The sequence below is a fragment of the Mastigoproctus giganteus genome, chromosome 2 (assembly GCF_048544385.1).
Source record: "Mastigoproctus giganteus isolate SK-2022 chromosome 2, ASM4854438v1, whole genome shotgun sequence".
Classification (NCBI taxonomy): domain Eukaryota; kingdom Metazoa; phylum Arthropoda; class Arachnida; order Uropygi; family Thelyphonidae; genus Mastigoproctus; species Mastigoproctus giganteus.
Window position 1 is genome coordinate 178,125,493 of NC_143576.1, and position 15,486 is coordinate 178,140,978.

Consider the following 15,486-nt stretch of genomic DNA (forward strand, 5'->3'; position numbering starts at 1 on the left):
ACCAGTAGACAAATGTATAGGATCAGAAGGCGAACCCGTGGTCAACAATAATGGAAGATGCCTGATAGACTTCTGCATTTTTAATAAACTTAAAATTACAAATACTTTTTTCAGACACAAGAATATCCATAAATTCACATGGCAAGCAAGACACACAAAGTCTATAATAGATTACATTATTATTAATGAAAATTTAAATGACAAAATTAGAGACACTAGAGTATTCAGAGGCAGTGAAATTGACAGTGACCACTACCTAGTAGAAAGCACTTTCAAAATAAAAAGAAATTATCTTAATGAAAAGAAGAAAATACCAATAAAAACTACTAAGAAATTAAAAATACACTTGTTGGAAGATGAAAGCACGAAATTCCTGTATGAAAGTCGATTGAAAGATAAATTCAAATCAGATGAAAGTGATAATGTTGAGGAAAACTGGTCAAACATGAAAAAAATCAATTCTGGGAGCTGCTGAAGAAAGTCTTGGATATAAACCTATAAAAAATAAAAACTGGCTAAGAACTTGGAATGAAGAATTGAAACAAACAATCAATGAGAAAAAAGACCTATAAACTGTTCCTACAAACTAAAGACCTACATCTACACATGAAATATAAAAATATTACAGCAGAAGTCAGAAAACTAACAAGAAGAATCCGACGAGATGACTGGGATAAATTTGTTAAATCCTTAGAACGTGATATCATGGGCCCACAGAGAAGAGGTTTTAAAATTTTTAAGAAATGACAACTAGACAAATGATCAAATAAAAACCAACTCCATCTCCCAAGCAGAATGGAAGCAACACTATTCCAAACTATGGTATAACCCAGGCACTAGGGAGTTGGAAGATGAATCTGTGATAACCAAAGATGACGAAAATGTAACAATGGAAGAACTAGAGTTGATATTACAAAAATCAAAAAACCGAAAAAGCCCAGGCATAGACCATTTGAATGTAGAACTATTTAAATATGGGGGCATCTTACTAAAAAACGCACTACTAAAATTATTTAACATCATATGGCATAAGCAACAGATACCCAAAGATTGAGAAACAGGAATAGTAATCAATTTGCACAAAAGTCTCCAGAAATAACCCTAACAACTACAGAGGGATAACACTGCTGTCAACTGCTGCAAAACTATACTCTAATATACTAAAAAATAAACTTAATAAATACAGGGAACAATTCTTAGAAGAAGAACAATGTGGGTTCAGAAAAGGGAGAAGTACAATAGATGCCATTTTCTCACTACAATAAATTTTGTAAAAAAGAAGAGAATTCAATCTACCAACATTTTTGCTCTTTATTGATTATGAAAAAGCATATGACAATATAAACCGGGAAAAACTTTGGCAGATTCTACTTGAAGAAAATATCCCAACCCAACACCGGAAAGCGATCCAAACCCTATATAAAAACTCAAAAGTCTGTATAAAATATTCTAATGGCTAACTATCAGCCCCAATTAACACCAATAAAGGAGTGAAACAAGGATGTGGACTATCACCAAATTTATTTAATATCTACATCAATAAAATTCTTAAAGAATGGAAACAAACAATTAACAACGGAATACAGTTGAACAACAGGAGTAAAATCCAAACTACATTATATGCTGATGATCAAGTTATAATTGCAAAATCGGAAGATGAACTACAGATAGCAGCAAATGAACTTAATAAAATAGGCAGAAAGTACGAGATGAAAATCTCCACCTCAAAAAAAAAAAAAAAAAATCAATGGGATTATGTGGAAAAAAACATATAAAGAGTCAAAATTGTTATTGTAGAACAAATATCTGACTTCACCTACTTGGGAAATTTAATATCAAATGAAGGGAAAGACATCCACACTAAACTACAAAAATATAATAAAATGAATGGAACGATTAAACAAACAAATGACAACTGAAACAAAATTACGGCTGCACAACGCCACTTCAAAACCAGCCCTCTTCTACGACTGTGAGACTTGGGTCATAAATAAGAAAGATGCACACAAACTAGAAGCAGTACAAATGAGATTTTTAAGATCATTATTAGGCTTTACAAGACTAGACAACCAAAGAAATATAGATATCCGGGAGAAATTAAAAGTAGATAACGTAGTAAATGACATAAAACGGTATCAGGAAAAATGGATCAGCCACATAGAAAGAATGAACCCAGACCGGATCCCAAAATTAGCCTTTAACTACAAACCTATAGGCAAGAGAGATGTTGGTTGACCAAGACAACGATGGCAAGATCAAGACCACCTCCAAGAGCTACAACGGAACAGGTCTTAAAAGACCTAAGTCGGACCAAGTTCATGATGATGATGATACAGATATGTACAGAGCGGGTTTTATTAATTATACTATTTGCATGCAACTGACTTTATTTTCAAGGTACTAATGTTTGCATATAATTATATATTCTTTTTTTGGTCTTTGTTTTTTTTTTTTTTTTTTTTTTTTGAATATCATTTATTTAACTTTCAGCCATTAAATAAGAAGAAACTGTTCAAACTTTATTGTATAATCCTCCGGTAAAGAATGATTTGGTTCGACAGCAGTTAGGTAGTCTTAACTCAGGATTGAATTGGAAGGAAGAGAGGGTATTGTAAGATATAAAATCTTACAAGGAAATTGTATATAAAGATAACAGATCGTCGTTCCCAAACTGAGAAATTTAATAAGAATGGATACGTCAGGAACAGTTATACTGTAAAATAAAATATAATAAATTGAACAAAGTGGATCGTTAAAAATACGGGGGAGATTAATTTAAGGAGAAGGCTAATCTAAGGAAAGGGAGAGTCGTGGGAATTACTGCGCGAAAATTTCTACCAACAGATGGATAAACACTCAGCTACAAGTACTGTAAACAAATCTAAAAGTCTAAAACGGGTAGCAGGGCCGTCGGTAAATAGGCGTGAAAAAGGGTCGCTCGAGAACAGCTATTGAAAGGTGAGCTGGATTAGTCGGAGCATCCCTTTGATCAGAGACTCCGGGAGACAAACAGGAAGTGAGTACATGACTATTACCGTGTCCAAAACAATAGGGCTAGAGTCTGGTTGTCTGCAATAGCTTGTTCCGCAGAAATTTAGGGTACCTGCGAAGTAGTATTAGGTGTCTGTGGCAGTATTCGGCCAACTTCAAAAAGAGCAGACGGCCTGAGAAAGAAATATTGATATTAAAATGGGAGTTGGATCTAGCGGGGATGGAGACAGCATGGGAAATCCACACTAGCGAATAGTCGGGATGTAAATTTAAATATTGAAGTATGAATGGTTACATTTCTGAGCGAAGGTGGGCCAACAAAAAAGGACGGTACAAAAATTCGGAGAACAAAAAGGAACAGCGCGCATAGCCAAGAGTCCTGTCCTGTCAGCCAGTTGAGAAAGTTCTGACAAAATTAAGATGGAGTAGTAAGTTGTGTAGGGTTAGATAAGTTTAAGTGCAGTCAGTAAGTTAATGAAGGTTAGATAAGTTTCATGATAGAAAAGAACAGTCGAGTAGTTGGTCATATGGTTGGTAATCGGAAGGTAGAGAAAGTGGCGCGTATGTAAACGAGTGAAGTGTAAGGAGAAATAAGCCTAGTCCGTAATTGGAAGGTAGTGGAAGTGGCCAGCGTGCAAATAAGTGTTGTGTAAGGAGAGAAATAACCCTAGTCCGTCATCGGAAGGCAGTGATAAAGGCCAATGCTCAGATAAGTGAGCTGAGAAGGTAAAGTTGTAGTCCCGAGCCCTCCAGAATAGCTGAACCGAAGGCTAAGTAGCAGTATCGAAGACCAGTCCATAAATTCCTAAGAGACTCAGTGATGCCCTATCGCGACGTAGACTACAGCCCATTGAGAAACGAAACGCCCTACCAAAAGATCCTGTTCAGTATTAGAAGTAAGTGTCTAATTAACATGTGTATTCCCTTGTAAATTATAGGACTCTGAAGAAGGGTTAGGAATCATAAGAGGGACATTATAACATATATAATAAGAGATGTGTACCTTAAACAAATGTGTAATTAAGATAAGGTTCCCTAGATAAGGTAAAGAGAGAGAGATTTATAGATGTAGAAAATTTTCTTGAGTAACGTAAAGTAAGGTAACAGTTTTGGAAGTGGGATAATTCAGAGAGATTATAGGAGAGTGTTATTTATATATATATGTGATACACTGAACTGTCATAAGCTGGCAAGTCAGAAGTAAGGTTGTTAGCATAATTTAGAGATTGAGATAAATATTGATTTAAGAGATGATTGCTAATGTATTAGAAGAGATAAATAATCTAATTAGAAAGAGATTACCCTTAATGTTGCTAACAGAGAAAATCTTATTGTTAAAAAGGGAAGAGTGGAATGTTTGTTATTTGGTTTTTAGGAGCATTAACAACTAAGGCCATATTGCTCCGGAAATATGCGGTGTTCATTCCCTGACCTTTCCGCATCCTACGTATTTGGTGGTCACGGGCTCGAACCCTGGTCTAATCAAGGAGAGTGTGCTACGCACTGCTGCTCCTTCCCACCTGGCTACGGAGGCGCCGATTGGAATGTGAGAGACAAGCCTGATCTAATAAAAAAAAAGATTTACTCAGAGAATGTTTTACTAAGTAATGTATAAAAAGAGTATCATAAGAAAGATGTTGTTAGCCTTGTGATGTAATGGAAGAAGTTGTACAAGAATTTAACTAAACTTAACCAATCATTTTATGCTTGTACGGTAATAGAACAATACCAATTATAATATGTACTGGATCATTGAACTATTTCATTTATGTAAATATATGTAATAAAATTTTGTTATATTTTAAACGAAGTCTTTGTTTAGTCATTTTGAACATACAGCGAAACCCAAAGGAGGAACATAACAATACAGAAACCCCTTAGAACCTGAAAGCTCCTGATAGACAAACGAGTCAATTGCTAAATGGGGAATTGTAAAGTACCTTTATTAGGTAATAATAAATATAAGGGAGGATATATATAAAAAAGGGGTTGAATATAAATACAATGTAAGGAATAAAAGCAAAAGTAAACATAAAGGAAAACCCAAGAAAAGGAAAGAAAATAAACCTCCCCACCACAGTATACTGTATATTATGCAAGAAGGCAATAGGCACCGGGTTCAAAAATTGGCCATTACAAATCGTTACCAGTTCGTAGAGTTACTAGTAGATGCAGTTCTCCTGATAGCACAGTAGGTACCATCTTCGATTACTCCACACCGGGTGGAAAAGACGTGAGTTTGTCTATCAAACTAGGCATTTTTAGGCTTTTTCACAACTTGACTAAGTTGGTCTCAGGTGGGCGCAGCATGGTTTTTCTCCCGAAAATACCGTGCACACGTATATAGAGCGCTATTTTCTGTTTCATGGTATTTCATACTGTGCAAAATAGTTTATGCACATAAACAATTGTTATGATGTATATTTGAAGATATCATTATGCGTTTTTGATGTATATTTGTTGGGTCATCTATATATAATTAATTATAATGCTATATTTGTTATTATGTATATTCGTAGCCCTTCTAGCCAGAAGATTGTATTCGTGTCAAACTTTAAAGCAAATAAACGGATTTAATAATAATAGTAAAAATATTAATAATAATACAATACAGTATTTATTTGTCTTCATCAAGTACATAACATATAAAACTCATTAAGTATAGTAGAATCCTTATTAACAAGTACATGTATTGCTATACAGTTGCCAAACACAAAATTTACTATACAGTTATCAATCCCAATTAGTGAAAAAAAGAAAGGAAAGGGAAGGGAGGAAAAAAGATTATAAATCAGTTGATTCCACCAAACCAAGAAAGAGATCAAGTAACAATCACAATTGAAATTCTAATGGTAAGTCGTTGAATATAAAACTTTTCATAAATAAAATTTGATCTGAGTGTATGTCAGTGATGCCTAATCTTAAAATCCAAATTTGACAAACGGTTATTTATAATACATGTATAATAAGGATATCCTGTTCCATATTTATTTAATGGTTTAGGATGTTGGAATACATAAGCTCTTGTGTGATGTAAACTATAATTTGTTGCTTCTAGAGAATTTATAGCACTCTTTATTGCATTAAAGTATTTTAAAAATCATATTAACTAATAATTTCTAAGTGCGAAACAGTATCTTATATTGTAATAAAAAATCCTTTCCTTTTGTTAATGTCATTCCGTATATCAGTTATAATAACTAGTTTTAGTATCATTTGTATAAATTTATTCATCATAAGTATTTAGGAGGTATTGGCTCTTGTCCAAATATTTACAGCATAATTTAGAGCTGAATCAATCAATGCAAACTATATAGATACTCTTGTTGCTAAAGTAAATTTATGTCTAATATGGGAAAATAATACAGAGAAAATTTTATCATACTGATCAAATAATTAATATGTGTAATCCAGTTAAGAAAATGATGAATCCATAATCCAAGGTATTTATACTGAAAGACAATTTCAATAGGTTGGCAAGAAAACGACTCAGTCTTTCTTATGTAAGCAACGATATGAATGTAACTTGACAGCAAGTGTCATATCAGTTAGTTGGTGTAGGGAATTTATAAGTAATAACTTAGTTTTAGAAAAGCTTATTGATAACTAATTGTTATGAATCCATCTTTGTATTTGAATAACACCGCATTGCAAATCTGAATTCATTCTGTTTAAGTCTCTCCCAAATGAATACAAAATTACACTGAGTTATCACTGAATTATGACCACCTACATGATACTTCGTAGGTCTTCCTTTTGCCCTCAGTACAGCAGCTGTCTGACGTGGCATTTATTCAACAAGATGTCAGAAGCGTTCGGGAGGTATGGCCAACCAAGCTGTGTTATGTGGTGAGCAATGCAAGTATGGAGGTTATTGATGTATCCAGACGCCTGATATGCCTTTCCATAGTGTCCCACAAGTGCTCTATGGGATTGATATCAGGGGAAGTTCGGAGGCCAATCGATATTCTGGAAGTCGGAACTTTGTTCCTCAAACCATTCCTGCGCAATAAGTGCCCGATGGTTCAGCGCATTGTCACCTTGGAAGACACCATCGCCATTCGGGGAAAAATTGTACAAAACGGGGTGCACACAGTCAGCAAGCAGCTGACGACAGCGGAGACCACTGGTACGCTGTTCCACATGCACCAGGGGTCCATATTCTTGCCAGTGAGACATGCCCTACACTATACAACCGCCTCCACCACCCTGCACTTTTGATACCATGCATGATAGGTGAAGAGCCTCATGTTGTTGACGCCAAATTCGTAAACGACCATCCACGGTGTGGAATAAATAACGTGACTCATCCGACCAGCACACCTTCTTCCAGTCTTCTAACGTCCAACTTGCATGCTCTTTGCACCAGGCGAGTCTTTTACGCCAGTAAACCTTGGTTATGAGAGGATGCCGTAGGGGTCGTCTGCTGGTATAGCCCATACGTGCGATGTGCGACGCATGGTCATGCCAGATATTGTTCTTGGTTGGCCCATGTTGTATTGGGTAGCCAACTCTTCAACAGTGCTGCGCGTTTTCGCCTATACGAGTCGTCGGACCCGGCGCTTACCTCTAACATCAAACTTTCACTGACCTTTGCAGTTTTGTCGCCGGGTCGTTGTTTGACAATTTTGACAGCAGTCCTGGTACACTTTAATTACGGCGGCTCTCGAACATCCCACCAGTTCAACCGTTTGGGAAATCGAGGTATCAGCTCGTCGAGCACTCACAATCTGTCCTTAATTAAAGTCCGATAAATCCTTCCTTTTACCCATCACGCTCAGAAATTTACTACCTACTGAACCACTGACACATTATCTGTGCTACGTAAGTCGACTAACTCCGCACTCTAGTACCTCACGTGGTCAACGCGTCGCGTTCATTTTCACAGGGGTGGGCATAATTCAGTGATCACTTAGTGTATATCATTGGCATAAACTTCAATAAAGACTCTTTGAACAACACTAAATATATCATTCATAAATATATTAAATAATATGGGACCTGTGTGAGTTAATTTTGAAAGACCCCTTTTAATACCTATTTTATTAAGTTCTGATTATCAATATTAACAGAAACCTCGCGGTGGTTCAAATAACTTACTAATAGTTTAAGAATATTTCCTCTTACACCATATGAGAATAATTTATCCTTTAGAATTCTTAAGTTGATTAGGTCATAGGCCTTTGACAAATCAAGAAACAATATTAGAATGAAATTATTGTTACTTAGGAATAGATTAAATTTGTCAATGAACTGCTCTAATAACAACTGAGTGCTCGTCCCTTTCTGTTAAGAATATAAATTCTTATCTAGTAATTGATACTTGCTTAAAAAGTTACTTAGATGAGAGATCAAGTAATTCTCAACTATTTTGTTCTAAACTGATTGTAATGTAATTAGCATATAATTATTATAATCTGTAAACAGTTCTTTTTTATAAATTCGTTTACTCTCGAATAAGATTAAAGCTAAAGGGTATTGTCCTAAACGAATCATTCTTAAGATAAATTGGACTAATAACAAAGCAAATGATTCCTTGCTAGCTTTTATTGTTTGGCTAGTGAGACTATCAAACCCAGTGGATTTCTTATTATTTAGCTGAGTTTTAAAAGGTCATCGTAAGATGGGTCAGGAATTGCAAATGAATTACAAAGTTTAGGTATAACAACTATATGTTGAAATAAAGCGTTACAATAAAAAAATTAAAAGAAGAAATATCTGTAAACTTCTTAGCAAAATTATAAGCTAATTTCAATGACTTATTACTACCAGGTACAGCGTGCATTGCTGGAGCCAGGTGGGCTGCGCACTGGTGCATAAGTACGCGTTGCCAGAGTGACTGGTGTTCAAGGCCGTGACTGCTAAATACGGTGCTGTATATTGTCTATCCTGTGAGCTGTTCTGACCATTTGGTCGTCCAGGAGTATGAGCACAAATTTATTTATTTTTAGTTAGCTGATTTGCATTAATAACTCTACTTCTTTTAGTTTTTACCTTGTTAATTAGATCTATTTTCTCCTTTAAAGAGATATTCTTGTCCTGAAATTTAGTCTTATGAGAAGCATTTTTTTTTCTCTATTAAGCTGTTAACCTTGTTTATAAGAATTTTGTATTCTTTGAAGTTTTTGAAGGAGAAATTCATGTTTTTGAAGGAGAAATCCTGAATATTCTATAAACGTATCTCTTTTTGAGATCAAATCTTTAATTTCATAATTTACCCAAGGGTTATCTGGTTTTCTAGAAGAAAGAGTTGATTTAATTGGAAGTAGATTTAAAGGTGAGCATTTATTAACAATGTCATATTATTAATAATTCGAGAAAATTTATTGTATTGTAAAGATCATTAATATTGTCAAAATTATTCACACTTCCTTGCACTACAAAGTTAGTAACTCTTTCACAGAACAGTATTTGTGAAGGATAACTTCTAACTGGTAATTTGTCTTTGGGATTAACGCACGATCAGCATTAGCCAGAATGATATGCACAAACAGTAGCACATTGATCTGAAAACGTATTTTGCAAAATGTAAGAAGTAACTTGAAATAAGTTAATATTAGTTGAAATATGGTCTATACATGAGCATACTAAGCTATTTAACAATTTTTTGATGCCTTGTTGGTGCAATGCAAATATTTCCTGTTGAAAACCATACTGTTAAATGTTAAGCAATAGTTATTTATTATTGGATGTGCAGAATGATTGAGAAGGTTAATATTAAAATCACCAACAAAAAGGTACTTAAAGATATCAGCTCATCATCACACGGAAAAGGTTTTTCCAACTCTTGAATAAATCGAAATATTGACAATGAGGGTGTCTATATACAGCACAAACATTAAACACGTCCTTAGAATCATTTCCTGATAACTAAAAAGTTGTCAACTTTCACAACAGGTAGTGGTGTGATTTAATTCTTTCAACAAATTTGTTGCTTTATAGAAAATAATTATTTTCTATAAATCACCTCGTCTTCTCTGGTCTCTTAATTTATACAGTTTCCCAAACCTTTTATATTATAATTGTCATTTTCATTCAAATTAATATTGCCTTCTAATAATACAAATCATGAAACAATATCTTGCAAGAATTATATAGTCTCTTAAAGGTTAAACCAATGCTTTCTTAAGGGCTTTATATTTAAGACAAGTACTAGAAAAGAATTGCTAATTTATTTGTATAACTTTCATTAAAACACTTTAATTCAAAAGATGCTGTGTGAACAAAATTAAATATTAATCTATTAAGATAGAGTAAGTGAGAAATAAGTGTTAATTTTGAAGCTTAGTAGGTTTAATTGTGTTATTTTAGCTAAATCTAAAACTACCAGCTGCAGACTGCTAAAGAGATCGAAGCCATGACAGAAGGAGAGATCTACAAATACCTGCGGTTAGAGCATAAGGAAATCACGGTCTGCATAAGGAAATCACGGTCTGCATAAGGAAATCACGGTTTATGGCCGCCATAAACATCCAGGATATTACATAAGAAGCAAGGAAATATCAGTTGATCAAAGAACGTATACCTTATTACACTTACTAATCCCAGGCAGTATTAGAGACCCCAAACCAGAAGCTGTCCTGGGACCATGCCACAATAATGGACAAGACAATCCCTCACAACAGACCCGATATAACCCTTGTCGACAAGAAAGAAAATGTTACCTATCAGGTTGACATAGCGGTGTCCAACACTGGCAACCTCTAGAAAACGCATGAGCAAAAAATCAAAAAATCGCGAACCTAAGACAGGACAAAGAGATGTGGCTTATGCAACAAGTAACGAATATCCCGATCTACGATTCAACCACTGGCATGGTGCCAACATCACTACATGGTGCCCACATAACGGCCTAGCATCAATAGGTCTCCCAAATAACACCTACAAGTTACTCCAGAAAGTCGCAAATCCTGAGCACCGGATGGTCAGGTGTTCCTCTACCGAATGTAACACCAGACATTACAACCACCCTGTGTACTTGGTAGAAATACCCGTCAAGGGGTGGAACCCCTAAGCAGGGAGAAAATAACAATAATAACATCACCTAAAGTTGCTGATCCATCTAAAACTATACTACAACGACAGTATTGGATGCATTGTAATATACGTGGAGACTAATAATTTAAAGTTTTAAGGAAATGACGCTTACGTTAAAGTCATAAGGAACTGATGAATTGTATAAGAGAAGGTAATATAAAATAATGCTGAATAAAGTGAGAAAATTAGGACACTTGTTTTGTCTGTAAAACTGCTGAGACATAACAGGACGAATTTCATTATGAGAACTTTCGGATTTAGCTCTAGACTTAATAGACTGTAATGGGCATGGTGGGGACGGAGATTTTTTTTTCACACCATTAAAGCCTTAGCTGGTAGATAAAATTTATGAGAGAGAGATATTTAAACAGAGAAAAGCGTACCGTAAGTAAAAGAAAAGTTCCTCACGTCATTGACACGATTGGAACCAAGAAAGCCAAACTTGAACGCAGAAAGAGGAACTGGATTACAAGAAAAAATTCACTCTCAATTGGAGAACACATGGACCAGCCTTTAATTGTGAGGGGTGTGCCAGGGTTGTGAAGAGAAATAAAGTATAAAACTTAATTTATACAAATTAAGTTTGATTTGTATAAATTATAAATTATATAATTTATACAAATTAATACAAGTAATGCAGTCTGCGCGTGTAGCACAGTGGTATTACCACCGTTTTCTCCATACTAGGCGGAAAAGCCTGGGTTCCAAAGGGGTCAATGATGCAAGGAACTTTTATGAGCTTTTTTCACTCCGTGGCTGTATAAGTCGGTCTCAGGCGTAGATAGCAAGGTTTCCCTCCCCAGATACTTGGGTTTTTCGTTCAGCAAAACAGGAAAATCAAATAGAGAAAACTTGCAATCCATGGGCAAATGAGATGGCTCTCCGGTGGCCCAATCGGTAATTTTTTATACATTATTGCAAGAGTATTATTAACAAAGTAGACTAATTTCATCTCTTCATCAAGTCATCTAATGCTGATGTATTTGGGCTTAGTGAAACATGATGGAACTCCAACACACGAACGAAGAAATTTGCGAATATCGTGCGTGCAGGAGAATCACTGAGGCTTGGAGATGATGAAGAAGTGATGTACCTGATGAGAAGCTGACTGAAAGTGATAAGATTATTCCCCAGTCAAAAGAAGATGACGCTGATTTTGATTCTGGGCTAATCGTGCCCTTTAATTATTAATTATTTTTTTGGCTGATGCTACAAAAGTCCGCTTCCTTATATCATACGGGCTCATTAATTCTGTTGAAAAATAACCAGTACATATTTCTGTTATAAGCACCGTTATTAGACATAAAAATAGTTCCATTTTCTGTTCAAAACCTTTAACTTATTCTCTAGATGTTAAGTACTTCACAGTATCTCTGTATGAATATTTACAAGCATTAAAAAGAAATGAAAACAGTGAAGTTACAAGAGAAAAAAATGAATTTCATAACTGAATCCCAAAAAACAAATGGGAACAATTTCATTAAAATAAACGAAAAAAACGCAGTTATAAATGAAGTTGTGTCATAGTTTTATTTTAAATTGACTGTTATAATAATTACCTTCTGTGCTCTATATAGGTTCTCTCCTATTTCCTCAGGAGGAAGGTTTTGTTTCTTAAACTGGCAAGCCAATGCTTCTTTCAGATTCTATTAAAAAGAGAGATTTCAATTTTAAAAAATTCAAAAATTCAGCAATTTTCATAATCATGACTTTAAATCAGTCTTTTCTTTTGAGTGTTCTTTGCATTTCCAATTAATATCTAATAAAACTACTTATACCACTTTCATATAACTATAATGCGAATTAACATTATTGTTTATAGCTGATTATATTAAAAGATTACTCGAAATTCGGCAGTTTTTATTTTTCATTTGTAACTATTCATGGTGGAGTGGATAACAAAATTTGAATTGCGGTTGAAGAATTTCTTGTTGAAATTCAAAATAGTGTCATGAGTCGTGCTCTGTTTCTACTACAAAAGGGATAGATATACTTGTGCGGTAGTGGCGCTACAGGTACAAGCAAGTGGAATTATAGCTTTATCATGTCATTCCAACATATAAATTAACATATGACATATCATGTCATTCATAGGATTGTGAATTCACAATTCAATTAATGTGCATCAAATGAATGGCAGGCGCACAGTGAGGATTTTAACCCTATGGAACACCTATTTGATGGAACAGAACATGGTAGACATCGATACCGCACTCGTCCTGTTTCTGAACCTCGCATGAAGCATTATATATGCTGCGGTCTGTCTCTTGTTGGCTGAAATGCAACGCAGGTGGTGAAGTGTGTGTCATAATAACTTAAGGAAGACCTACTCTATCTTGACATGAGTGGTATGACTCGATGTGAGAAGGCAGTTTTTGTTTATTACTTTATTTTGTAAATGGCCAAACCACGATTATCCTCATCATCATCATCACATTGAACATGCAGCCTTCAACTTGCCACCAGGGAAATATGCCCGCATGCACTTCGACACTTTTCGGAGGGTCGTGTATTTTTGTTTTAAAGTGAAATTCTAAATATTACCTGAGAAAGAGGATTGCAGGTACAGCCTTCCCATCTTTTTTCGCATATGTAATCGACAACTTGCTCTAAAGTTGGTAAACCGTCCTTTTCACAATAGACTTCTTGAAAGCAGGCTCTGAAGTCTGAGCTGAACTTTAAATAAAAAAAATAGAAAAATAATAGAAACCATATTCGTATAACTAATCAGTATGAAATTCATTAGAATGAAAATTGTTAAAATTTATTAAAATTTATTTTCGTTACATATGAAACAAAAACGTAAGATAAAAAGATTAAATATTTAAAATTTAATTAGCACTTGTATTTAAGAATGCCTAGTAAAACAAATTCTCTGTAGACGTCCGATCTGATGTATTATATCTCTGATGCATCTGATGGAGTCCCCCATTGAGTTTTTTCTGGGTCTTAAGACCCTATTCCCTTATCTTTCTCTTAGAGTTATTTTGTATTTTCTGTTATTTTAGTTTCGTATTTTCTGTATTTTATGTTATTTTACTTAAAGGTAAAAGCTGCTGTTTTTCTTTACAGAATCTGGCAATATATGAGAGATTCTTTAACGATATAGACTTCAGGAAAGGTATTTCCAAAGAAGAATTTGCACATACAAGTGCAGTGGTAATTCGAACTGCTTAAACTTAAGTTTGAAGATCATGTAATATGTTAGTGATTCTGACCATCAAGATCTACAGTCTGTATCTCTCTGTTCTTTTTTTTTTTTCCTTTGACGTATCTTAAAGGATGGATATTTTTGACCAACTCGCGTTCAGCTGAAAAGGAAAGGACATCATCACCAAAAGCTTTTCGACATTCTCCACTGTGTGCTTCTCTTCATTACCACTGAATGTACCGCCGGTTTCGAGCGTATTAACAGAGAATGGCAGGCAATTTCAAATTTCTTGCACACGCTGTTAATTAAACTTTTCCCTTTTAAAATTTTAATTGACTTTTCCCTTTTTAATTAACACTTTCCCTGTTAAAAATTAACGGGGGAAAAGTCAAATTTCCCCACTTAGTTTCTAAATGGAAAACATTAAATTTCCCAGTCAATTTTTCCAAGTTTTAATTTTCAACATGCAGTTTTATGGATTTATTGATTTTAACGATGCTGAGTATGATATTTCGAACTGCTTATACCCATTGTATTTGGTAACGATTTACGCGTTCTTGCTATTCTTAAAAAGACTAACAGCTTAGAACTTATTGTTCTTTAACTTCATAAAAATATTTTCTCTTTACGTCTATCAATCCTTCCCAATTATTTTTCCATTAGGGAAAATCCTAAGTATCTCAATCCACTTTACTTTGTATCTGCTGAAACCAAAAAGGTAACAATAAAATACAGAATAGAATGCCATACTCGTACTATTACAGACTGCAATTATAATGTAGGAGCATTGTACATAACAAGAAAACGGTTTGAATAGACTGTCATCAATAATACACTTACACTGGAATTGAAATTCAAGTCTATACATTTCAGCAGTTCTTCAAATTTTCCTTCAGCTAATACTGGAAAAGAAATAAGAAAACGTGGTGATAATATGTACAGTTTACAAGATAATTGCAGATACCCATGTTAAAAGGGTCTCTGAAGGTGGCACAAACAAACTCTGATAATATCCACTTATTTAAAATAAATTTTAACTTTCTTTCTTTCTTTTTAAACAACTTTTTATAATTGAATTAAGAATTATGAAATGAATTTCTCTTCGCTGCAATGTCTATTTCCTCATAGAAGGTGAATCTATGAGGTACAGGAATAAAGTGAATCTCGCTATTATCGCAAAGCAATCGATTTCATTAATATGGCGACTGATTCTAGATATGTCCCGCTTTCTCCAGAAATATTGGATGTTTTTTAACACAAAATTTTAATGAAATGTTACGAATTTTGATGAATGTATTTATTTATTT

General features: G+C 34.5%; 1 protein-coding gene across 1 annotated transcript in view; it reads right to left on the reverse strand.

Annotated features, from left to right (window-relative positions):
- Positions 1-15,486, reverse strand: part of LOC150089786 (uncharacterized) — a 65,348-nt gene that overhangs the window by 20,242 nt on the left and 29,620 nt on the right. Inside the window, exons 2-4 of the mRNA XM_090368808.1 lie at positions 15,020-15,081; positions 13,573-13,704; positions 12,588-12,674 (exon numbers count right to left, since the gene is read on the reverse strand). Coding sequence (XP_090224934.1) covers positions 12,588-12,674; positions 13,573-13,704; positions 15,020-15,081 — 281 coding nt within the window. The remainder of the gene's footprint in view (positions 1-12,587; positions 12,675-13,572; positions 13,705-15,019; positions 15,082-15,486) is intronic.